This window comes from Vombatus ursinus, unplaced genomic scaffold, assembly GCF_900497805.2.
Source record: "Vombatus ursinus unplaced genomic scaffold, bare-nosed wombat genome assembly UNPS02014814.1, whole genome shotgun sequence".
Taxonomy (NCBI): domain Eukaryota; kingdom Metazoa; phylum Chordata; class Mammalia; order Diprotodontia; family Vombatidae; genus Vombatus; species Vombatus ursinus.
This window is the reverse complement of record NW_020954592.1, coordinates 5,147,882-5,175,199: the sequence shown is the minus strand read 5'-3', so window position 1 is coordinate 5,175,199 and position 27,318 is coordinate 5,147,882. Positions and strand designations below refer to the sequence as shown.

General features: G+C 36.7%; 1 protein-coding gene across 3 annotated transcripts in view; it reads left to right on the top strand.

The window, feature by feature from the left end:
• The window catches only part of ARHGAP6 (Rho GTPase activating protein 6), a 640,842-nt gene that overhangs the window by 514,887 nt on the left and 98,637 nt on the right, over positions 1-27,318 (top strand). For all 3 annotated transcript variants that reach the window (XM_027835417.1, XM_027835418.1, XM_027835419.1), the window contains exon 2: positions 13,333-13,492. In XM_027835417.1, coding sequence (XP_027691218.1) covers positions 13,333-13,492 — 160 coding nt within the window. The remainder of the gene's footprint in view (positions 1-13,332; positions 13,493-27,318) is intronic.

Below are 27,318 nucleotides of genomic sequence, written 5' to 3'. Positions count from 1 at the left end.
GAGATTTGAAGATGAAATGAGACACCTGCAAGTCACCCAACAATTAACAGAGTGAGGTTTATTTAGCCTCTGAAGCAGCCAAAGAAAAATGTGTTTATTTTGCTGCAATATCACCCTGATACTGAGCTTGTAATTACCCTGTATCCTTATTGAATGTTGTTATTTAATAAGAATACAGTGGTAATTAGCTTCTATAGGCACAGCACCCCACCTTTAATATGGAAACACATCTAGTCATCAGGACAGAGTATAGTGACGTGATGCCATTCATATATTCTCCAAGTTGGAATGGCCCAACTACACATGGATGGGACTTTTTATGCCCTGAGATGACCAGGAATCAGAAACAAGGGAGGCAGAGATCAATTAGGTCCCTGGGACACCTTTATCACCTTTTAGGGAAAATTAATCCCTGTTGGAGTGAGGAGAAAGAGAGAAGGAACCCTCCTAAATATTGGTCCTGTCATAGAATGGCATTTAAGCTTATTCTCTACGGCCCTAAGGGGCAGAACTAGAAATAATGCAAAGAAGTTGTCGAAAGGGTAGATCTAGTATGGAGAAACTTCCTAAGAGTTACAGGAGTCAAAAGTAGAATTGACTCCGGGGATGTACTGGATTCCTCTTTACTGGGGATCTCCAAGCAAAGACTGAATTACAGGTTATTCTACAGGGAGAATTCCTGTTCAAGTATTCTTGATAGTCCTTTGAGGTCCATTTTAATTCAAAGACATTCAATGAACTGAGAGCTCGCTTCATAGTCATTTGTCTGTTTCTATTAAAAATGTAGTACAGAGTGAAAAATATTTCATTTAATTGAGGTTTCTGGCTATTTGATTTCTAGTCAATCTAGGATTTACTATATTTATATTAGTTGTATTTTTCCATGCTTCAAGTTTACTTTGTGATTCTGGTGTTTAGTATTTTGAGGTGACTCTTGAACTTAGAGTCGGAAGACCTTGGTTTGGTTTTTGATCTCTTTCTGGTTGTATAACCTTGGACAAGCCACTGTTGTCTTCTCTTAGCCTTTCTTCTCTCATATGTAAAATGAAGAAGTAGACTGAGCGATCTCCAAAACTCTACTTTGACATTTGATGAGCCTATGAGACCATGAACTCTAATTTGAAATAAAATATTTTATGCTTCTCTTCCTGGGAAATTTATGTATGTAAAATTAGAATTTTTGTGAGGTTTTTTTTTGGCAATGAGATTTTAAATCTTTAATATATTTTTCAAAAAAAAGTATATGTAGTGCTTTGTGGTATATTCTTCTCTGCATATTACTCAGAGAACTTAACATTTCTGTCTACCAACACCCCAGTAAAAATGCATTTCTCTTACAATTTGCCATGATAGGGATAAGCACTAGGCCTATGATCTCATTCATATAGAGAATTTCTGGAAGAGGAAATTCTCATTACCAATGTAGGATGGCACCTTGCCTGAACTTATATTCCTAGAGAGTTGTGGAAAACACTGAGTGATTAAATGACCTTGCCACTATGTATCAGAGCCAGATCCATCTCTCTCTAACCATGACACCATAATATTAGATTCACTCTATCCTATCCCCAAATCTTTTCTCATAATCAATAGTAATGTATGGACAGTGACAGAACGTTCAGTTATTGTAAATGTCAGGACTTTCTTATGCCCAAAATGATTTTGCTTTTTCAACTTTATTTACATTTATCAATACTGAAACAAAGTTACAGACATAACTGGGTCCCAATTAGTGAAAACAATGAATCTTTCTGAAGTGGTCAATTAGTCAAATTAGCACTATTTCCATTGGGTTGGCTGGAACCAACTGCCACGTTTTACATAATTATAACTTTAAATAGTGTAAATTGGAATATACAGCACTTCAGAGGATTCATTATTCACACTATTTACGACATAGCTATTAGTTCCAATTTCAATCTACTTTTTAAAATGTTATACTGGTGACTAAAATATACACAAAAGTAAAATATTGGATTACAATCATATAATAATGCTTTAAAAATGATTCAGTCTTTTTTTTAGGAAAATCAGAAAAACAAAGAACTATGTTGGCCTGTGACCCAAATTTGAGGATGTTAGTAATAGCCAGAAATACACCATAAGCTGTTCCTGATAGTGTCTGATTATGGAAATAATTTCACATCCTCTTTTTATCACTTTGTTGGCAATTGTGAAGGTAGTACCTCTGAAAGTGTTCCATCTTTTGTCTTATCTTCAGAGGTAGTACAAGTCTGGGTGCAAAGCCACTGTAACATGGGTTATCATAATTTTTGTCTACATTCATTGGCTTCTGGAGGGTCAGTTCACAACCTTGACATAGTGCTAAGATAAGTATGAACTCTGTGTGCTTGAAAATATTGCTCTTATGAAAGCCAAGCAAGCATTTTATGTTGAAAATGCTTCAAAAAAAAGGCATAGTGGTGTGTGTGCATGTGTGTGTGTGTGTGTGTGTGCTTTCTAGATGCTGGAAAAAATTATACATCAGAAATTTGATAAAAGTGTTCACTGCAGTTCCAGTATATCAGGGTGACACATGAAGTAGAATAAGCTAACTATTGTATAAGTAGATTGACAACTCAGTACTAAGATTCTTTCTCCTCTTGGGTGCTAATTATTTTTGCCCTCTACCAGGTTCCTGTATTCACTAGTTAAACCATATTTGTTGCTGTCTTTTCAATTGAAAACAATAAACTTACTATTGGAAAATTTTTCATATACTTAAAAAGTGACTTTTAAAAAAAAAAACTCTTAATTTTTACCAACTTTTTTTCATTTTTTGGGGGGGTGGTGAGACAATTGGGGTTAAGTGACTTGCCCAGGGTCACAAAGCTAATAAGTGTCAAGTATTGAGTCCGGATTTGAACTTGGGTCTTCCTGACTCCAGGGTTGGTGCTCTATCCACTGCACTACCTAGCTGCAGTGGATTAACTTTTATATTTATATCACCTTCATTTGTTATTTCATATCAGCTCATATAATTCTTCCCATGCTTCTTTGAATTCTTTCTACTCATAATTTCTTATGGCATATCAATATTTTACTGCATTCACATACCACAATTTGTTCAGCCATTCCCTAAGCAAAGGTCATCTCCTTTCTTACCAGTTCCTTGTACTACAAACATTTCTGCAATAAATATTTCAGTGTGTATGAGACCAAGATCTCCTCAGGTTATGTGGCATAGTAGTGGGTACTCTATGTCAAACAGCTACTTGACCAAAACATCATTAAGTTGACATCTATTATTGTTTACTGTACTGCATAGCAAACAAGAGAGGAACCCAACTGATCACAGAGCGGTGTGTGTGTGTGTGTGTGTGTGTGTGTGTGTGTGTGTAATGCTTAAGAGTCATGATACCCTACTTTTCATTACATTATAGGTCCATATTCAACATGACTTTGAAAAAATACATTCTAATGAATGAATATCAAAGTGTTTATTGAACTTTTATTATGTGCCAACCACTGTGCTAAGTTCTAGGGATATAAATAAAAAAAGGAGACCATTCCTCCTCTTAGACTTCACATTCTAATGGAGAAGGGTCTAGGTAAAGACTATGCTATGAAGAGTCCAGCTGCAAGGACCGGCAAGGCCCAAAGGTTCTTAGGGTACACTGGCATGGAAAAGGTCAATGTTTATAGGGGCCAATGGCAAAGCAGATGGTCAATACTGGTCGTGCCTCATGAAACCAAAAACTTTAGTGATGGGTAAATTGGTCAGGATCCATTTTATCATGAGTATAAAGTGAAGAACCTGGGTAAACTGCCTTTTTTTTTTTGAAAGACTGAGATTTTCTGCATAGCTATAGTTGTCAGAAAACAACCCAATGAAGTATTTTGCTATGTTACTTGAGATAATCTATATGTGATTCAATTTTTGTTGGCTCAGCAAGCATTCAGTGCTGTCAGGCAATCACAAAATGATATAGTTATTTAAAATTTTCTTTTAGAAAGAAAATAAACCATCACATCACTAAGATCATAGTGACTCAGTGGCACATTAGGGACTGATATCCCCAACTTCTTAATTTAAAGTCTAATATTTAATCCAGTTTGTAAATAGATTTAAAAAATTATTAGACCTGAATATTGGCCTCACCTATTTTTATGTGTTAGCTACTTTCTTTAAAAACAAGCCCCATATTATGTCCAACATATTCATTTAACAAGCCTTCAGAATTCAAGCACTTTCCTGAAGCCTCTCCTTTCAGTTATCTACAAGATCTCAGATTGAGGTGAAGGTGTAATCACATGTCCAATTTAAGCTGTGGATCTGGGGTCAGATCCTGACTCATATACTTAATAGCTACGTGACCACAGGCATCTCACTTAACCTCTGCAAATCTGTAAAATGAGAATCCTAACTTCTATTACTCATCTAAGAGGGTATGATGATAGAAATGCTTTTTATTCCACAAGGGGTTTTACCAATGGGAGTTATCAATATTAAAAACAATAAAGGCATCTAAGAATTGGAAAGTAACTCAAAGACCATCTTGTCCAGAGATCTTTAAATCTTTCTTGTGTCATAGAAGGCTTTGGTAATCTAGTGAAACCTATGGACTCTTCAGAATCATGTTTTTAAATTAATAAAATAAAATACCTAATTATAAAGAAAACCAATTACATTGGTATACCAGTATCAAGATATTTAGGAAACAAATTCACAAACCTAGGGTTAAGAAACCCTGATCTCTTCCAATTTCTACTGAAGGTAGAATTAGAACTGAGTCTTGAAGCAAGCCAGGAAAACTAAAGCAGAAATGCGGGAGGAAGACATTACCGACATTTGTTGTTCACTCGTTTTTTAGTCGCATCTGACCATTCATGACTCCATTTGGGGTTTTCTTGGCAAAGATATTGGTTCATTTTACCATTCCCTCTCCAGCTCATTTGACAGATGAGGAAACTGAAGCAAACAGGGTTAAGTGACATGGCCAGGGTCACACAGCTAGTAAGTGTCTGAGGCCAATTTTGAACTTGGGAAGATGAGTCTTCCTGACTCAAAGCCCAACACTCTACCCACTAAAACACCTGGCTGCCACGGTAGCAGTTGGGAAGATTAGAAGAGGGGACAGTGTTAGATGAAAGATAATGTGTTCAGTTTTAGACATGTTGTTTTTCAAGGCCTACAGAACATCCAGTTCTAGATGTCCAAAAAGGAGTTAGTAATGTGATACTGTGACTCAGAAAAGTTTAGGGCTGGATATGTAAATCTGGGAATCATCTGCATAGAAATGATAGTTGAACCATTGGGAGTTAATAAGAGCTCAAAAATGATATGAATTGAGAAAAACACCATTATGTTTGACAATTAAGATGTCATTAGTGACTTTGGAGAAAAGTCTCATTTGGATGATAAGGTCATATGTCAAATTACAGAGGGATTAGAAGAGAGTGAGACATAAGAAATAGAGGTAAAGGAAACTCAGAGAGATGTTAAGGAATTTTGTTGTTCTTCAGTTGTGTGCAACCCTTCATGACCCCGGTTGGAGTTTTCTGGGCAACAATACTGAAGTGATTTGCCATTTCTTCCTCCAGTGGATCCATTTTGTCAGGCAATCAGAGGCTAAGTGACTTGTCCAGGGCCACACAGCTAGGAAGTATCTTAGGCTGGATTTGAATTTGGTTCTTCCTGACTCCAGACCCAGTGCTCTATCTGCTGCACCACTAGCAGCTTCTAAGTACTTTATCTCGGTTTGCAGCAGGATTCAAATGTAGGTCTTGCCAAATCCAAGCCCAGGACTCCATACCATATTTATACCATTTGATTTCATTTAGTTTTACCTTCTGTCTCTACAGAGCAATGCATATATTTGACATGGATTTTTATGTCTTATAAATATTGCACATTTTCAAAGAAATTTCCATTTATTATGTTGTTGCTTCCCTAAACACCACCCCTTTCCCATCATAAAATTTCTAGTAAATGTTTGCTACTGAATGTTGGTTAGATAGACAAGGGGGAAAAACTATTCATCCATGTCATATTTTCCTTAGAGGGATATATACATACATATACATACATACACACATGTATAAATACATATATGTGTGTGTGTGTATGTGTGTGTGTTCCCCTTAATAGGCATATGAATGAGTGAATTGTTAGATTTGATGTTTATCCCTGTTTTTTTCATCAGTTGACGTGGGGAAAGAAACTCATTAGAAAATGAAGGGTAAAATGTAAACAAGAAATTGGTCACTATTGGACTTTAGTAGAAACTTGCAGAGTTAAAAAAAAATGTAATAAAATAAGTAACTTCAATAAAAGTTGATTGTTTCTATCCCCTCCCCTGATCTGCAAAATTGGTTTGGGATTGGTAGAAGGATTCCAAGCAAATATGTTCTCCTAGTGGTGAAAGATATTCTGCTTGAAAACAGCGAGTTTTCCAGGAGCCTCACAACTTAAATACTTCCTCACAAGGAAATTTGAGTGGGAAAAAAATGTGGATGTAGATAACCTAAATTTGAAATGCACAACATGATGAAATATTATGAACTAAAATTTCATAAGCAGGACCTTCTGAATTTACTCCCAGTTGAATGGGATGCTGAGTATATAAATAAAGCCTTGGGTAGTAAAGGCATATTCATATTTCATCACTCTTCTCCCTGAAATAGCACTCTGGCAAATTCCCTAAAATAGGCCATAGAAATAACGGGCTTTAAAAATGCCGAGCTATCCGTACCTAACTAACTTTCTAGGGGTAAGTAGATTGAATAAACTTTTATTACTGCAGCAAACATGTTTTCTATTTGTTGTTCTTTATTTCTGTAGTCATTCATGTTTGACAAGAAATTGTAAAGTATGTGTGCAGGCATGGCCAAAAAGGTCAGCTCAGAACAAGAATCTTTTTCATATTGAGGACGGATGCCCTTTCTTGTTTTGATTATCAATAACAGCAATCATCTGAAGGCTCTCTTGGTGTTCAGAGAACCATAGAATGTCAGAGCTGAAAGGTATTTGAAAGGTCATCTAGTTCATCCCCTTCATTTTACAGATGAGAGAACTGACTCCTAGAGGTAAAGTCAGTAAGCCAGGGGAAGAAAGTGGTAGCTGAAGCCAAGCCCCTCACTCACAGTCCAGACGTTGTTTTTGACAATGTTTCACAAATGGCATGATGACATGAAGCCTTTTGCTCCAAACAGATCAGTTCCTTTCCTTATAGCTACAGTTTTGGCTGATGTCTTTGCAGCAGCTGTTTCCCAGCCTTCCACAGTTATGGTATGTTGCATGAGGTTGGGCTTCTGTGAATCCCTAAAGTACTTCTTCTTGTTTTCCCTGCTTGCAATTACTCCTCATTAATGCAGAGTAAAACAGCTGCCTGGGGAGGCTGCATTTTTCACATAGTTGTTCAGGGGTGAGTATTATTTCTTTGCTGGTAGCCTGGTTACATTCTAAGATGTGGTTATCAGGGATCTTGTCTTTAAACTTTATGTCAATGAGGGCTGATAGAAGACACTGTTAGAAAACAGTTTTAGAAACTTGATATGTTGAGTGATGAGACCAGGTTTCATAGCTACATAAGAAGTTAGAAGGGATTGGGGCATTAGAAACTTTTAGTTTGATATAAACAAAGCCACATTGGTATTGCCTTTAGGTTTCATGAGGAGCCAGGTGGCTCAGTGGATAGAGCACTGGACTTGGAATTAGGAAGGCTCATCTTCTTGAGTTCAAATCCAACCTCAGACACTTACTAGCTATGTGGCCCTGGGCAAGTCACTTAACCCTGTTTGCATTAGTTTCTCATCTGTAAAATGATGTGAAGAAGGAAATAGAAATCCACTCCAGTATCATTGCCAAGAAAACCCCTAAAAAGAGGTCACAAGGAGTCAGACATGAAATAATGACAACAAATTAGGTAGCCTGCTTTCCTAATTCAATTCTCTACTTGGTTGGTCCATTATTGAATAGTGGGCTTCCCAAGTAGTGAATTTAATTAAAATGTATTTCTAAGGAAAAGTTTATTTCTCTTGGTGCAGGCTGGTACATAATTTTGATTTTCTTTTGGCTTGTCATCAGTGTGTGCATTTAAAAAAAAGATTACTCTGTAAGAGGCAGTGTGGTATGGTAGATTTACAGTCTGCCTCAGGGTCAGGAAAACCTGGATTCTAACTCTGACATTCATTGGCTTTGTAAGTTACTTAAGTTAGCAATGCCTTAGGTAAATATCTAAGTCTGTAAGTTGCAGAGGAGTTGCTGATTGATAGATGAAATTTCCTCATGGATAGTTTCCAATGCCAATGAAATCATACATGAGAAAGGAAAGGAGGAAAGGGCAGGAAGAGGTAGAATCAGTACACAATGTTTCGTTGAATCTGCAAAACATTATCTAAATGAACCACTTATGATTTTTTTGTATATCTGAGGCACAAGTAATCATCCACATACATCAATCTTTGTGTGATACTCTTTTTCCATAATTTTTAATAATGCTTGCCTCCTCTTGAATTGGTAGCTTCCAGTTGTATGAAAATGAATTCTTACATTAGCTTATAGAAGTCCAGTCAAATGTCAAAAGTCAAATGTCAAGCAATGGTTGACAGATTCTGTGATAGAGGGGAAAGGGGGAAAGAACTTTGGACTTGGAAACAAAACTTGGGCTTAAGTAACAATATTACCACTCGTTAATCTTTTGATCTACTAATGTCATTTAACCTTTCTTTACTTCATCTGTAAAATGGGGATAATAATACACTACTTGCTCATGGTGTTATCAAGATAAAATGAGATAATGCATCTAAAGGGCTTTGTAACCATAAAATGCTATTTAACTGTAAGTTATAAATGGTTATATAGAAAAGACTGAATAAAATTGGCCTGTTACATGTCTCTGCTTAATTCAATAGGGAATGAGTCAGACAAAATCCTTTATTAAGACCTTATCTATTGTATGGTCTTAGAGTTGATTTGAAAGGTGGGTGAGCTTCCCAGGGTGGCTAAACTTATTTATAATTGCAACTTTCCCTTTTAGTCAATGGGTGTAAGAAAATAATGAAACTAGAACTATATATATATATAATATATATATATAAGATATATGTGTATATATACATATACTATATTATGTATATATACATACATACATATACACACATATACAAATTATATATGCACATTATATTATATATATAAAGAATAAATATAAAGATAATAAATTCAGATTAATACAAGGTAATTAGATAAAAATTAATACAAGGTAAATGAAATAGTTTGAAAAGAGGACACTAGCCATTGAGAGGATCAGGAAAGGCTTCATGTATGAAATGCTGCTTGAAAGAAAGAGCAGGATTAAAAAACTAGTAGGATTCTATGAGGCAGAATTGAGGTGGGGGGAGGGGTACATTCTGGTCACCAGAGACAGCCAATACAAAGACACAGATGGGAGCTGAAGTTCCACAGGCCAGACTCATTTGAAAGAGCAGATTATGGGAGGGAGAGTACTGTACAATGAGACGAGAGATTGATTGGTACAAAGCTGTGTAGGGCTCTAAAAGCTAAAGAGATGAGTTTATATTTTATCCTAGGGGTATGGAATTTATTCAGTGAGGTGGGGTCACAGCTGCACTTAAGAAAAATCACTTTGGCAGCAACGTGGAGGATAAACTGAAACTGAGAGAGATTTAAGGCAGGGAGACCAATTGGGAGGCTGTTGCTATAATTTAGGCAAGAGGTGATAAGGACCTGAACTAAGGTGAGGGCTATATGAGTAGAAAGAAGCAGTATAGTGGGAGAGATGGTGTGGGGATAGAAATTGCAAGATAAGTGATAAGATGAGTGGAGGGAGGAAAAAATGCTGAGAGAATGACTGAGATTATAAATCTGAAAGACTAAAAGAATCATGGTGACTTCATCAGAAATAGAGAACTTTGGAAGAGAGATGAATTTGGGGCAAAAGATATATAGTTATGTTTTGGATATGTTGAGTTTAGGGCATCCAGTTTAAAATGTCCAATAAGTTTTTTGGTGATGTGGGATTGAAGCTGAGGAGAGACATTAGGACTGGCAACATAGTTGTACATGAGTCATCTGCAAAGAGATGCTGATAAAGCCCATGGAAGCTGATGAGTTCATTGCAAAGTACAGAGAGAGAGAGAGAGAAGAGGGCCTAGGACAGAGCCCTGGGAGAATAGTCATGACTGAAGGCATAATATGGACCATGACTGGCAAAGAAGACTGAGAAGGAGCTGTCAGACTGTAGAAGGAAAACCAGGAAAGGGTATTGCTATGATATTCCAGAGATGAGAGAATATTCAGGAAAAGAGGGTAATCCAGAGTGACACATGCAGCAGAGAGGTCAAGGAGTATGGGAACTAAGAAAAGATCATCAGATTTGGCCATTAGGAGATCACTGATAGCTTTAGAGAGAGCAGTTTCACTTGAGTCATAAAAATGAAAGCCAGACAACAAAAGTAAAGGCAAAAAAATATAGGCAGCAATTTCTAGGAGTTTGGCAGAGAAGAGGAGAAAGAGGGGATGGTGACTTGAAGGGATGGAGGGAGCTAATGAAAGTTTTTTTTTGTTTTGTTTTGTTTTGTTTAGGCATGGGGGACTATTGAGCATAGACAGTGAGGAAGAAACCAGGGGATAGGGAAATAGTTAAAGATATGAAAGCAGAAAGAAATATTGAGGAGGCAATCTGCTGGAAAAGATGGAAGGGGAGAGGATCACAGACTCATATGGAGGAGCTGGCTTTGACACAGAGAAGGGTCACTTTGTTATGAGATACTGGAAGAAAGGAAAGATTAGGAAATGAGGTTAAGGGTTTTGAGATGAAGAGGGTTGACAATGGTTTCAATATTCTCAAGATAGTAGCTGAGTGAATGAGGAGGTAAGGCAAAACAGGAAGGGATGAGAAACTACTTTTTTGCCACCTCTTTTGGTAGTTAATATAAAAAAATTGTAGGTAATGTTTTCGCATTTAAACATACTATCGTAATTTCACAGTCAGCTTTCTTGCCTTTCCTCTTACAGGTTGCAAGAATAGTGACTACTTTGATATTCCAAGGTACACTTGGCTTTTCCATGAATTAAGAAACAGGTACATGTGTAGCTCTATTCCCTCTTGATTGCAGATCTCCCCGAGAATGCCTACTTCCTAGAGTTATCCCATTCATTATTGCTGGGTGAACTCTTGATAGTTCAGCGGAAGGCTGACCACATGAATGTTGGCTGCTAATCCACAGCATGCAGGGTTTCCTTTTCGGTAGGGAAAGCTATACTAAAGAAAGCAAGGATTAGTTCTTGCTATTGCAGATTTCTTTCTTTGGGATGAAAGTGAGTGGCGGCATGATGTATTGGAAAGAACACTCAACTGGCAGTGAGAAGACCTGGATTTGCATCTGGCCTTTATTACTAATTATGTAACCTTAGGCAGTATTTCTTTGAACTTCAGTTTCCTCATCTGTAAAATGAGAGGGGTTAGACTAGATGCTCTCATGTCTGTGATTCTATACTTGGAGATGCTACGTGGGTGAGAACATATCTATTTTCAGGTGCACATAAAAATATTTGCTTTGACTACCACTGGGGATTACTTTGGCATCAAATGTACATGTACAGATTTTAAGTTAAAATCAAGTGGTAAGTGACAGAAATGTGCAGAAAGTTACTGTTACCAAAGTCATTAACCTTTTAAGTGCTCTAATGGGAAATCATTCCATCTTCACAAAACAATTTGCCTCTAACACACATGGGCATTGTCACTATCTGTCTCCCATGCTTAGAATAATCTCCTTTCTCATCTCTGCCTCTCCTGGCTTTCCTAATTTCCTTCAAATCCCAGCTAAAATCCCATTTTCTGTAAAAAGACTTCCCCAATCCCTGTTAATTCTAGTTCTTTCCTTCTATTGATTGTTTTCAACATATCCTGTATGTAGCTCATTTGGATATACTTGTTTGCATATTATCTCCCCCATTAGCTGTGAGCTCCTTAAAAACAGAGCCTGCCTTTTGCCTTACTTTTTATTCTCAGTGCTTAGCACTGTGCCTGGCACATAGTAGGTGCTTGATAAAAGTTTATTGACTGACTGACCTACAATAGGTTTGTCTCTAGACCCTCAGACATCAGCGGCTTTCAGATAACTTTTTTGCAAGTAATTTCATGTTTTAAAAAAATAGTATAGCAATAGAATATGCTATTCTCCATACCCAATTTACCCAAGAATGCAAATAGACATGGTTTTGGAAAGTTAAAGAAAACGTATTTAGACTTTACCCCATTACTTGCCACTACAGCCTTCTAAGATAGGTCTTCCTATCATTGCATCTGCCTAGTAGAGAGTGGTCAGCCAATTGATAAACATTTATTAAATACTTACTATGTGCTAGGCACTGTGCTTAGTATGGGAGATACAAAAAGAGGCCACAGAGAGCATGAAAAACTTCATTTTGTACAACTGTAGCAGAGATTTAATGCAACAGTAGCAAAGCAGCCTAGATCCAAGGCTTTTTGTTACTCAGCCCCAGTAACTGGTTTCATTTCATTTGCAGCAGTCATCTGTAAATGCAATACCCTGTGACAGGACCATATCACTATGGAGTATCAGACATGCTGAAACATTTTAGTGTGCATTCTTTTATTAACTTAGAGCAGTTCCAGTCACCTGACTCTACAAGACTTACAATCAAGGTGACTTTCACATCATTAATAATAGCTAGCATTTATATAGAGCTTTATGATTTGCAAAGGGCTTTACATGTTACCTCATACTATCTTTAGATCAACCTTGTGAGGTAGGTGCTATTATTATTTCTATTTTACAGATTGAGGAAACTGATACAAAGAATGACTGACTTGCCCAGAATCACAAAATTAATATCTGGGGTTTGATTTGAACTCAAGTCTTCTCTGATTCCATGTCCTGGACTTCATCCACTTTGCCACCTAACTGCCTCCTATTGCATGCGCCAAATTATCCATATCCCTTACCTCACCGTATAAAGATTTGAATAGTCAAGGTATAACTGGACAGTTATATATATTAATTGGCAATTTTCTTTAGTGAATTCTAATAAACTCATAATGTATTAGACAGTATTATATAACTTATCCAGTACTATCATGGGTCATATGTGTGTTGGCTTCTTTGATTAATATAGAATTATCACATGAAAGGAAGAGTGAATTCAAATTCTTTGAGATGAAGACTATCTGAAAATAAAGAAAAAATGTATTCCACATTGCTAAAGTTAACTCCAAGTGAAACTAAATTTAAAAAAAAAAATCTCTGTCATGTTTTTCTTCCTGATAAAAAAAGAGATGAACATGTTTGTTGAAGTAAGTGAACCATGTAACACTTCGTATTTTTCTGCTTGATCTACAGGGTGATTTTACTTGGAACAGCATGTCAGGGCGCAGTGTTCGGCTGAAGTCAGTTCCCATACAAAGCCTCTCAGAATTGGAGCGTGCCCGACTGCAGGAAGTGGCTTTTTATCAGCTGCAGCAGGACTGCGACCTCAGCTGTCAGATTACCATTCCCAAAGGTAAGGGCTCTGTCCACCATTTCACTGCGGCATGTTGAAAGTTAAACATCTGCTTTGGCAAACCACAGTGCACATATTTATTTCAAACCTCCTATTAACACAGGAAGAAAAGTACAGTGTCTCGGTCATTGGCTGGCTTTAGGTTATATTTTGAAATTTGTGTTTGGGCAGAATAACTTGCATGTCAGCTAATATGTTTATTTAAAGGGAAAGGTCAACTTATGCAGAGTTCAAGAGAAAAGTCATCTAACACTACATCTACATGACACCAAGATAACCAGTTGGAAAGTGAAGAATTCAGTCAAACCTGTTATTCAGCATTAAATAGACTGAAAGAAAAAGCTAGGTCACTTAACTGAACCCATCCTTACGGGCTCCCTTCCTCAAATATGGCAAATTAGTCTCAATACTATCATTAAGAGCTGAAAGTTTAGAGTAGACACAGGTATGGGTTTCTGCTGATTATGTTTAACATTATTTTTTGCAGTTACAAAGTATTTATTTCAATGGCTTTCAAGCCTCTATATCTAAGCTCAAATACTTATTAATAATTTTAAAAAGGCATGTGTCATTTGCACTGCATCACTATGTACCTAACAAGTTGATTTGTGACTGAAAGGGTGATTATGGACCTTACCCAACTAAATAAACCAGCCATGAGAATAAGTGTCAGCTTATGTGTGAAATTTCAAAGAAATCTAAGGAAAATTCAGATAAGAGGGACTACTTAAGGTTAGGAGAGACTCGTAAAGAAATTTATTGTCGGCTTCTCTTTTGTTTTCCTTTGTTATTCTTGGAAATCTCCTCATGAAAGAATTATGAATGTCTAGTCTGTGGTGTTTCCCTAAATAGACATAGATAGATGTGTGTATGAATATACATATATGTATACACACATAGACATACTACACTTGATACCTATATAGAGAAGCAGATATAAAAATGTATGTATATATATATATATGTATGTATGTATGTACAAATACTTTAAACCAAATCTGTCCCAACTCTCAGGGGTGTATGTACTATTCAGAGAGGACTGACGCCTGTTTTGTGAGGACTTGCTGAGCCCTTTTCAGGGCTGCTCATCCACCTTTGCTATCCTTTGGGTAGATTCACCCAAATCTTACCTGTGGCTCTAAGAAGTTGTAGCATGCATAGCATACCCACCCTGATAAATCCATAGATGAGCTAAAGCAGGTTGAGGGTAACTGATAGGCCTCAAACTTATTGTTGAATTAGGGGAATGTCTACCCCAAGCATGTGAAGACTTCCCACAGCAGAATGGGCAGATGAGAACAATTTCTTCCAAAAGCAACTGAAGCAGGCTCTGTGGACCACTTAGAGCTTAGTCAGACACTGAAGACACCAGGGTCATCCACTACATCCCGGTCCATCACCAGTCCTCTTGAGTTTTGTCTTGCCACTGAAATTCAATGACTCTGGAAGAGAGAGTGAAGTGGGTAACTTTGTGCAACTCTGCTTCATATAAATCTAATTCACGCACAAGTCAAGACATCACACTATGATGCCACCTGTCCTCTTCAAAAACAAAGGTTAAAAACAATTCCCTCAAGCATGCTACATACTCTCTCAATAGATAGATAGATCAATAGATAGGTAGATATAGATATAGACATAGACATGCAGATGTGTGTATGTATACACACATAAACATGAATAAACAAATGTATATATGAAATATATGCATATATTCTCTTGGAGTTTATACATATATGTGTGTATGTGTATATACATATATATATGTATATACACAAATAGATCTATGTGTACAGAGAGATAGGTATCTAATGTGGGATATTTGAGGGAGTGCTTAGAATTAGGATAGACCTGATTTCACATTATGGCTCAGACTCTTACTAGTTGTGTGATCTAGAGTAGGTCAGTTGTCTTCTCTGAGACATAGTTTCTTTATATGTGAAATAGGATTAATAATAATGCTTGCACTGCCTATCTTACCAGATGATTATGCAGAAAGTAAGTACTTTGTAAACTTTAGAGAGCTTTATAAACTGAGTTAGTCTCTTCATTTGGTGTTAGAGGTGGTGAAATGTTTCTTGCCTGGTTGCCCAAGAGCTCCATAAGGGCCCCTACAACCCTGATTCCTTTTTTCTTAAAGAAAAAAAAAACCTGGGCTAGATAACCTGAATGCCACTTTGACACATAAAAATAGCTACCATCTATCTATATATAGCACTCTAAGATTTTCAAAGTGCTTTACACATATCATCTCCTTTGATCCTCACAACAACCCTGGGAGGTGTGTGGTGTTATGTCCATTTTAGAGATGGGGAAAAACCAGACAAGAGAAGTTAAATGACTTGCCAGGAGTCACACAGCTTGTAAGTGTCTGAGGTATGATTTAAATGAAGATCAATCCTGATTCCAAGTCTGTGTTATTATTCATTAGACCATATTGCCTCTTTCCCACATTTGGTGGGCAGGATCATAATAAGATTAAGATCAATCTAACCAAGCTTTAAGAACTACTTTAAGGAAGCTATATCCAAAAAAAGCGTACTGAGAGCCACTTTACAAAGCAGTAGTTGCTTTTGGGGAAGCACTAAACGTAAGGTGAGACTTCTTGTGTCTTCTCTGTGGCCCTTAATGTAGAATTCCTCAAGGTAGGGTTTCAGTTGCTTTTTGAGCTTGCTGAGATACTCTGGTTCTACTCCCTATCTCCAAGTAAAGGAGTCTCCATTTTCCAGTTTCTCCCAAACAGTGGTCTGATAGTTTCAGTATTGTAGACTGTACCCATGAGGGCCACTGACCACTCCAACAGCGTAGGATCATAGATTTAGAACTATGAGAATCTTAAAGGTCATCTAAGCTAACCCTCTTGTTTTACAGTTGCCAAAATGAGGCACAGAGAGGGGACATGACTTATTTAACATCATCTAAAGGACAGATGATAAGAGAATTTTGTCGCATTGACATGTCTGTGGTCCTAGGGAGGGCATACAAAACCTACACAAAAAGGAAAGAACAATCTAAAGAGACATCTGAAGGGACTGTGTCATCATGCCAGACAATCATATATACCACACTTTGCTATAGGCAGAGCTGTGGATATCCTTGGCTTTCCAACACTTAGGACAACTACCAGGTGGTGCTCTGTAGCTCTCCTGGCATCCAGGTGATCAGCAGAGCTGCAATATTGGTGAGAAACCCATTGAACTGGATATATGCCTAGTGATGGTGCCAATATGGCATTAGTACCCAAGGCATTAATTGCCTCTGCATTAGAACTCTTGGAGGAGTTCAGTGGAAGATTGTGCAGAAGAAGTTAAGAGGTATAGGGAATGAAATTAGCATAAAATTATCTGCTGACATTTTGGTTTCCCTCTTTCCCTTGCCACACATTTTCCTCTATTATCACCTTGTGTTTTAGAGTTTCTCCTGCTAATATAACAACTCATCCTGCTTCTTCTTGTCTCTCTAACTCAACCTACCCTTAGATCAAAATGCCGTAACTCTAATAAGAATTAACTATAATCTAATAAGAACTAGTTCATTTTGGAAATGAGTAACAAATAGGCAATATGATATTAGTGCACTGTACTTCCTCCCATAGGGGTTTTTTTTTTTTTTGCTTTGTTTTAAGTTAGTGTTGGCAAGGGTATCAGAGGAATGAAAACTTTTGAGAATGTCATTCTTACCTGGGATTATGTATAAGAATAATAGCACTTCTTACTTTGTATTTATATATCACTTTATACTTTTCTCATTTTTTGCTTATGTTCTTTTATATAGGAATCAATAAAAGTTGTTTTTAATGATGCAATGCTTATTGTACAAATAAGGAAACTAAGTCACTTTTGTTGTTGAGTTGTTTCAGTCCCGTCTGACTCTTTGTGACTCCATTTGAGGTTTTCTTGACAAAGGTATTGAAGTGTTTTGCTATTTCTTTCCCCAGCTCATTTTATAAATGAAGAAATAAGGCAAATAAGATTAAATTACTTGCCCAGGTCATACAGCTAATGTTTGAGGTAAAATTTGAACTCAGATCCTCATGACTGTAGGGCCAGGGCTCTATCCACCTAGCTGCTCCTAAACTGAGGCACAGAGATGTATTAAAATGCCCAAAGATTACCCAGTTATCACCATGAATTAGTCACAGAGCTAGAATTCCATTTTCTCAGGGTTGTAAGCAATAGGAAACAGCATATTGGCCAGAGTTCTGGATTTGGAGTCAGGGAGACTTGGGTTTGAATTCTGCTTTCTAGTTGTGTGACCCAAGGAAGTCCCTTAAATTCTCTGAATCCTGGGTTACTTATCATTTCCATGGGAACTAATTAAACCTATCTATTTCACTTGAATAAAGGGTGCAAAGCAAATTTTAAGCCTTAAGGTATTATAAGATGCTACTATTTTATTTTGGCAATTCTTGATGATTGAAATTTTGCTGACAAACAGAATTTGGGGCAGAAGACCTAATTACTTTAGAAAAATATTTGAATATATGTGCAAGCCAGATAATAGATTGATTTGTTTACACAGATAATCTTTCCCTCTTTGCTTTTTTTCTGAAATACCATGTTGATAACTGATTTGAGGCCAATGGGCTGTTTTTTTTATTTATTTGCTTCATTTTCAATGTATCAACCAAATACATGAATGACATAAACTACACAATTCTCAAAAATTCTATGATAATTCACATTACTTATTACAAATTCACATCCTATGTTTGGCATTTCCAATGGAACCTATATTTCAATGGTAGATGATGCCATTTGTGTCAAAAATATAGTCTTTATCATTTTCACACTCTTTCAATTTATTAATTTTGTCCCAAAACCAATCAATGAATTACTGTTGAATTTCTAGAGGGACAGAAGTTGAAAGCATATGGGAGGAGAGGCCAGACATGAACTCACCTAAGGGATAATAACTGTCATTATTATCTTCAAATATTATTGAGAACCCACAGAGTATCTGGCATTATGTTAAATGCTCTAATTATAACTTTGGTCCCCTGTGACTCTTGTTTTGTACCTATTCGATCCCCTTTTGGTAATTTTAAACTGGGCCACATCTACAGTGTGAAGAAGCCCTCCTGGAAAGTAAACATTGCCTTAAGTGCCCAGAAACTAAATGAAGTACCATAATAGCAAACCTAATGAGGTTTAGACAGAAGTTTTAATAAAAACTGGAATATACCCAATCCTTTCATTCCTGTCCCCCTTTTGTGATTGGAAATGAAGTTAGCTTTCATGTGTCCTTGTTCAGGCTTTGGGTGTTTTGTTTCATTTCAGGGGAGAAATTGATGAGGGCTGTTGGAGACCCTCTGAGCTAATGGCTGTAAGATAGATATTTTGAGGCTCTCAACCAGTGATATTTGGGAGAAGAAAGTAGAGTGAGTACTATCTTGCCAAAGAGTAAGAAGAAAGAACTTTAAATGAGGATTAGACTGTTCCAGACTATTATAGGTCAAGTTGGTTTTGGAGTTGTTTTTTAATTAGTAGGTTTCTAGAGAAGAATTGAAAAAATGTAACCTTTCTTCTATTACAAAGGATAGCTCACCAGGTAGGGAAGGGGAGAGAGCTACATTCAGAACTGAAAGTGATATAAAATAAAGATTTTCAGTATTTTTTAAATCAGTAAGCCTTTTAGAATTCTGTTTATAAGTCAAGTATAATTTCATTTCAAGGGCAGTGTGAAAGACTATAAACAATGATGCTATTGGGAATTTATGATGACCTATGTATGGAATGTTACTCATATGAAATGGATCCCTAAGACCTGGCATGTGTTAACATGACATCCACTAATCTGCCTTCCCTGCCACTGTGATATGGCCCTACCTTTTCAAAGCAGATGTATTAACTCTTCAAAAACCTATTATACCATTCAAGACATTTCAGCTTAAACATTCAAAATGGCATTGGTCTTCTAAGTATATTAAATATTCTAGACATTCTAGAAAGAAACTTGGATGTTTTGCATTTGTAGTCAGGCCTTAGTAATCGTACATAAAACAAAACAGTCAAAATTAAAACATTCGATGAAAAGGACTGGACCATAGTAAGGCTTTAGGACTGCCTCTGTCTTCTGTGTTTTCCCTCTGCCTGAGGAGGAACTAGTTACCAAGGATACAGAAAGGTCAGGAACCAGTCAATTTATTGGCTCAGGATTAGGAAGGTGGATGCCCAGGACAGATCAGAAACACAGGAATCCAGACAAAACCAAGTGGAAAGGTTAGTGTTTATCTCCTTAGACTGATTAAGATCTGAACCAAGTAGAAACTTGCTTTCAAGGCTTTTCCTATTCTTGTTCTTCCTTTGGGTCCTTAGTTCTCTGCTATCCATTCCACCAATACAAACCTGGCTTCCTTGGCAGTTTCATATCATAGACTTTGTTTAACCCGCATATCCCACTTAAGACTGAACTGTCAGATATCTTATTTCTTCAAGCCCCTGTATTCTATTTTCTAATGATTGTCTCATTTTTATTCTTTATTTAATAGTATTTTATTTTTTAATTACATGTAAAAACAATTTTCAACATCCTTTTTTTTTAAGATTTTGAGTTCCAAATTTTTCTTCCTTCTTTCCTTCCCTCACCACTCTCCAAGATGTCAAGCAATCTGACATAGGTTATGTACGTGCAGTCATGTAAAACATATTTCTACATTAGTCATGTTGTGAAAGAAAAAACAGAAAAGGAAAAAACCACACACACACAAAAGTGAAAATAGAATGCTTTGATCTGCATTCAGATGCTATCAATTCTTTCTCTGGATGCGGATAACATTTTCTATCATGAGCCTTTTGGAATTGTCTTTAATTGCTGAGAAGAGCTAAGTCTATCATAGTTGATCATCGCACAATATTGCTGTTACTATGTACAATGTTTCTCTTGGTTCTGCTCACTTCACTCAGCATCAGTTCATGTAAGTCTTTTTAGGTTTCTCTGAAATCTACCTGCTCATCATTTCTTATAGAACAGTAGTATTCCATTACTTTAATATACCACAACTAGTTCAGCCAATCCTCAATTGATGGGCATCCCCTCAGTTTCCAATTCTTTGCCAACATAAAAAAAAAGCTGTTATAAATATTTTTGTACATGTAGGTCCTTTTCTCTTTTTTTATGATCTCTTTGGGATACAGACCTAGTACTGATATTGCTCAATGAAAGGGTATGCACAGTTTAATAGCCCTTTGGGCATAGTTCCAAATTGTTCTCCAGAGTGGTTGGGTCAGTTCACAACTCCACCAACAGTGCATTAGTGTCCCAATTTTCCTACATCTTCTTCAACATTTATTCTTTTTCTTTTCTGTCATATTAGCCAATCTGAAAGTTGTGAGGTATTGTCTTATGAATGGAGTCACTGTTAAATTATTTGAAACTTACTACACAAGTTTATGATTTACTATATAAATGTATAGTTTACAAAGCACTTGGCAAATAGTACCTCATTTAATCCTCACAAAAACTCTGTGAAGTAGATAGAACAAGTATTATTTCTCCACTTTCCTAATGAAGAAACTGAGAATCAGAAAAGTTAACAACACGATGTGTCTCTTAGTATATAAAGGGTCTGTATTTATGGAGGATGCTTGGAGATGGCAGTATAACCAAGTGGGCTAATTACCATGGCTTTGCCCCAGGGCCCTGAAAGTTAGGTGTATTCCTTAACAGTGGAAATGATTGAACTTAGCATCTAGTTAACAAGAAAAAAATTATTTAAAATAAGAAGCAACCAGAGAGCAAGAACTATTAATGACACCTATGTGTGAGCCACTATTATAACTATTTTTTTCTTCTGATCAGAGAGATTTATCTTAATTACTTCTGTTATTTTCATATCAGCTAGTTCTGTTATAGTATAAATGATGAATCCTATGAAATGGTCATGTGTATTCAGATTTGTACTTGCTAAAGTTATAATTATGTTAAAATATGTTCATTGGTTTTAGCCCATTGGAAATATCCAATGCGACTTCAGATGATCTGTCCATTTTGCAGAATCATTATTCACATTAGTCAGTACCTAAATGTACAGACATGATTCGAAGGGCATTTCTGAGATGCTTACCTTGTGGACCAAAATAACTAATTACAGCTCTGAAATTGGGGTGGGAAAGGGGAGAAGAGGCACACATATAAATACATACAAACATGAATAAAAGTTAGATTTTAAGCTATTAGGCCAGTGGACATGAAAATTTCCAGTTTGATGTATCTTCCTGTACTCTTTAAGTCATACCTTTTAGGCAGACTTGTTCCTCTAACTGATGAGCTGAGACTATCCCTGGCTCTTGCCTGGGATCTAGAAGGTAAAGGGAAACCAGGTTGGAAGACGAGTGCAGAGAGCAATATGAAGAAACTCACTGAACCCTGAGAGATAAGTAATAGACTCATAAACTTTAGACCTAGAGAGAGTCTTAATTTAAATTCTAGATCTAAATTCCCATTTTACAAATAAGAAAACTGAAGCCAGGAAGAACTAAATGCATTGGCCAAGATTTCACATCTAGTAAAGCAATAGATCTGAGACTATAACTCCATTGATATTTTGACTATGTCCCCTATCATGCAAAGGTATTTGAATAACCAATCTCCTCCTTCCTTTCCAATATTGTCTATACTTTACTATAGTACTATATGTACTACACAATTCAGCAACACTTGCTGATCGGTAGTTCTGCAAACATGAGCCTCCATCTCCCATCTCTATGTCTTTACATTGGTGGACCACAATAACCAAGAATGTATACTCATCCCTGCTTCTTTATTTCTCTGGTCTCCTTCAAGACTCAATTCAAAGCCCACCTTCTGTAGGAGGATATTTCTAGTTTCCTCCAGCTAATGCCTCCCCCTTTTAGTTTACCTTTTTATCCACTTTGTGTGTCTCTATTACATGCACTTAGTTATTTACATGTTGGCATCCCCATTAAAATGCATACTTCTGGAGGAAAGGGACCTATTTGCCTTTCTTTATATCCCTAGTGCTTAACCCAGTGTTTGGTCCATAGTGAGTCCTTAATAAATGCTCAATAACTGTTTGTTGACCGATTGACTAAATGACTTTCTTGCTTGGTTGGTGTGGGTATGTCACAAATTTTTTTTCAAAAATTATTCAGGTGCCAGTTTAATATGATAACTTGGAGGAAAAATAATCAAGAGTTGACATGTGGGCAGCTAGGTGGCATAGTGGATAGAGCACCAGCCCTGGAGTCAGGAGGACCTAAGTTCAAATCTGGCCTCAGACACATAACACTCACTAACTGTGTGACTCTGGGCAAGTCACTTAACCCCAATTGCCTCACCAAAGAAAAAAAAAAGAGTTGACATTATATATATATATAAATAATACTATCTCTGTCTATCCGTTGTCCCATTTGAAATTGGAGGGGGAAATTTGCATTGTACCTTAATCAGTATATCAGAGCAGTTAAGGTGATCCTTGTAAACAAGTATTACAGCAGAATGGTTCTGTGAGAAAGATTTGAATTAGTTCCTTATATTTTTCCCAACATGAGCTTGTTTTCTTGCTTCAGTAAATTTCTTCCATCACAAATGAGAAAAGCTATGTTTATGTATTTTGGAAACAATATTGTGGAATGAAAAATAGTTGATGTTTTAAGAAAATGTGAACACATTGTACAATAAAATAGAACCTTGACTACTTAGAATTGCTCAATTATATCTCTTGTTTGTAATGTGGTCCCACACCATAGTCCCATAGGCAACATAAAACCTAAGTAAACACCTCAGTGAAATTAAGAAAATGATATTCTTGGTAGTGTAACAGTTCAGTTATCGTCAGAAGGTATTGTCTAAAATGTTTCTTTAGAAAATAAGGGATAGCTTGTAAGCAAAGTTGTTCCCCACATGAAAAATATGGTATCTATCACTCCTATGACTGTTGGCAATAGCAGTTCCCTGCCACCATCTTGCTCCATCATGGAAAGGATATACCAGAGCCATTAGGGAGTAGTAGTATCCTTGTGTGGATTATATTTTTAGGGAAAGTCTGTGTCAGATGTCCAGAAATTCTAGATCCAAGAAGGAAATGTATATAAAAGGCAAAAGTAACCAAATCAGGATTACTAAGGATTCTAAACCTCTGAGTTGATTGTTCTGTACCAATATTCATAGTAGCCCTGAAAGTTTGAAGTGGAATGTATATTTTATTCACTTTTTTAAAGGCAATTTTACTTAGCTTCATGCGAATTCCTTCATGTTATGGTACTCAGGAGGGGAGCTAGGTGACACAGTGGATAGAGTGCTGGGCCTGGAATCAGGAAGACTCATCTTCCTGAGTTCAAGTAGACACTTACTAGCTATGTGACCCTGGACAAGTCATTTACCTCATTTGCCTCAGTTTCCTCATCTGTAAAATGAGGTAAAGGAGGAAATGGCAGTCCAGTATCTTTGCCAAGAAAGCCCCAAATGGGATCACAAAGAGTTGAACACGACTGAAATGACTGAACACGACTGAACAACTGAAATAGTGAAAAGCTCCTCCTTGTCCTAAACTACGCCAGTGTTTCCTAGATGATTGTGGGGATTAGAGAGTATCAGGGCAGAGTTTTCTTTTCTTTCTTTTTCTTTCTTTCTTTTCTCTGGGTTCCCTTCTGTGATCTAAGGAAAAATGACATCTCATCTATTGTACTGTATTTTATTTTCAAACACAATTCTGGTTTCTGTTGCTATGTTTTCGAAGTTTCTCTCTTCCCCTGGTTCTCTCTGATACTCCTTTCTTCAATTCACTTTTAGGAGATGTGTAGAGCTCAAGGATACATACACACACATACACACACACAAACACACACACACACACATATATACTATATGGCTCACCAACTATGATATGTTGAGAAACTCACATCTCTTTAGATTCAAAAGTAGCCCACAATGGAATATAACCTTGAAAACCATATACTTTATGCCTTAATATTCACTAATGGTCTCCTCATGTCCTCAGGCAATATAGTTTTCTCTCCAAGATCCTGTCTCCACTGGTCAAATTTGCACAATATTTATGTATCTTCTTTGGATCAGCAATTGTCATTGCATAAGATTTGGACTCTTTTACAGAATGTTGCCTGTTTCTGGAGATCCTGGAACTCTGGCACATTTTTTCAGATTCCAGTAGTATAATAGTCCCACTATCAGAATCCTAGTGAGCCCAGGGCCCAATTGTAAACCATAAGCAATTATAAAGGACAGGCTCCAGCATTTGAAGTATGAATAAGAACTGCTACTTTTGTATTTGACTCATCCTTCCTCATTAGTCAAATAAAAGGAAATCATTGGTTGAAGGGGGATTCTGTGCTCTGTGTGTATCTGGTTGCCACCAGCTACCTCAAGGCCTTTGGGTATATGCAAATGGAATATTTAGAAATTTAAACTTTTAGGTGGGGGTTACTGTGTGGTAGAGAGCATGAATAAACCTTTAAAATTGAAAGCTCTCAGATAATCATTTTTATTACTTTACATGTTATAGGAATAAATATAATTCTTTTATTTTCACATCATGATTACAGCTAGATCTCTGATAGTATGAATAATGAATCCTATGAAGTGGTTGTGGATATTTGGATTTTCTAATCATTTGTACCAATTATGGTTACAGATTCCCTTAAATTCTCTCATTATATTAAGGAATGTTTTAGTACTTTTCTGTGAGCTGAGACCTTAGCCTCTCTAAAGTATTCCTGGTATTTTTAATCATGTATACATATTTTTTTTATAAGCTGCCTTTTCAAAATGAGATATTTAATGTATGAAATTCAAAAAGGAGAAAAGTTAGCCATCTTTATTTTTTTTTTAAACACAACACATACCAGTATTTAGTTTGTAATTAACAGTTATCATTCATTAAGTTAAGTGTCGTAAGAACTCAACCCACTACAACAGGTGAAGTATAGTCATAAATCTTATATGTGATAATTCTTGTTTTCAAGATTGTTAAATGTTGACACTTTTTCCCTCTTAATGATACTAATTGTGTGTTAACACCTTTGAGTTCCCAATTAATCTTGCTTACTGCCTGAGGACTCTCTGAAAATTCAAACACAGATCTGCCTTCCTGTAATTTGGAGAACCAGTGGGGGCCATACACTTTTGTTTAGGTTTTGCATTAATCTGAAGCATGAGTAATACAATCAGAAATTGAAATAGGAGAGGATGGGCAGAGATGCAGTGGACAGTCAGAATGGTGCATGCATCTTCAGACATGCGTGGTCAATGCATTAATTTGTTTTGTATCACTAAAAAGGTTCAGAGAAGAGAAAATGAAGTGTATCTTCCCCCTCAAGGCAGAAATGGTAAACTACTAGGATAAGCAGTGAGTGAGTAAGCATTTATTAAATGTCAACCAGTGTGGTAGGCACAAAAGACAAAAACAAAAATAGTCCTTGCTCTAGGAGTGTTTTGAGTCCTGGGGGTAGAAATAACATGTACATATATAGGTATATTCTACAAGGAGATTTCAGGAGGAGTCAAAAACTTATGTAGCAGATAGAGCTTAAGATAAGCCTTGGAAGAAAGTAGAGACTGAGACTCAATTTTCTCATCTGTAAAAATAGAGACAAATTGTTGTTATTCAGTCATATTTGACTCTTCGTGACCCTATTTGGGGTTTTCATGGCAAAGATACCGGAGTGATTTGCCATTTTCTTCTCCAGCTCATTTTATAAATGAGGAACTGAGACAGGGTTAAGTGACTTGCCCAGGGTCACACAGCGAGATCTGAACTCGGGAAGAGGAGTCCCCTTGACTTTGGGTCCAACATTCTATCCACTGCACCACTTAGCTGCCCAGAGACAAAAATAAGGCAGTTATGAGGAATACAGTGTGAAAAGGATATTGATTTCTTTTTAGGAAGACACTTTATAAGATCTATTTTTTTTTAAAACTGGACCTATAATTTGGTATAGAGTTGACATCTCCAAACTTTGATCACATACCCCTCTTGGGGGAAAAAAAAACCCTCTGAATATGTATGTCCTATTTGTATATATTTATTTATAAATCACATAAACATACATATATAATAGTAATAATCATGCATACCAGAAAGCTTAAATATAATATAAATTAAATAAGGATGAGGTAGAAATGAAATTATATTTCCTAGTAGGGTCAATATTTACTTCTACTTAGAGTGTATTGAGCAGGGGAATGACATGGTTGGATTTGCACTTTTACAGAATCACTTTTACTTCTGGGAAGAGGCTGGATCCATATAAGGAGGAAGTTGAACTGGGAAACCAAGTAGGAGATTATCACAGAAATCTAGACAAGAAGTGATAAGGCCTGAATTAGGGTGGTGGTTGTGGAGAAGAGAACCTATGTAACAGGTAACAGAGATAGAACATTTTTGACAGCTGATTAGATACTGAGGAAAAGTAAGGAGTCAAATGTAACACAGAGGTTGTGAAAACCAAAGTGACTAAAAAAGATGCTCTGGTATCCTAAACAATAATAGGGAGGTTTGTAAGATGGATAGATTTGGGCGAAAGGGAATATAATGTAATGATATCTACAGTCCAGTTCACAATCCATTCATGCCTACTCATCCTTCTGTCCTAGGCAGAATGAAGAGAGGGGAGATGGAGTTCCTACTCAATCATGAGGTGATGGGGAGGAAGGGGTGTGAGGAAATGGGGGCAGAACTTTCCCAATGGCATTTGAGCTGCTGCTATAGAGGGAACAGTTACTTTAGATTAGAGATTCTTAACCTAGGATCCATGAGGTAGATAGGTAGATAGATAAACAGATGGATAGATGGGTAGATAGATAGATAGATAGATAGATAGATAGATAGATAGATAGATAGATAGATA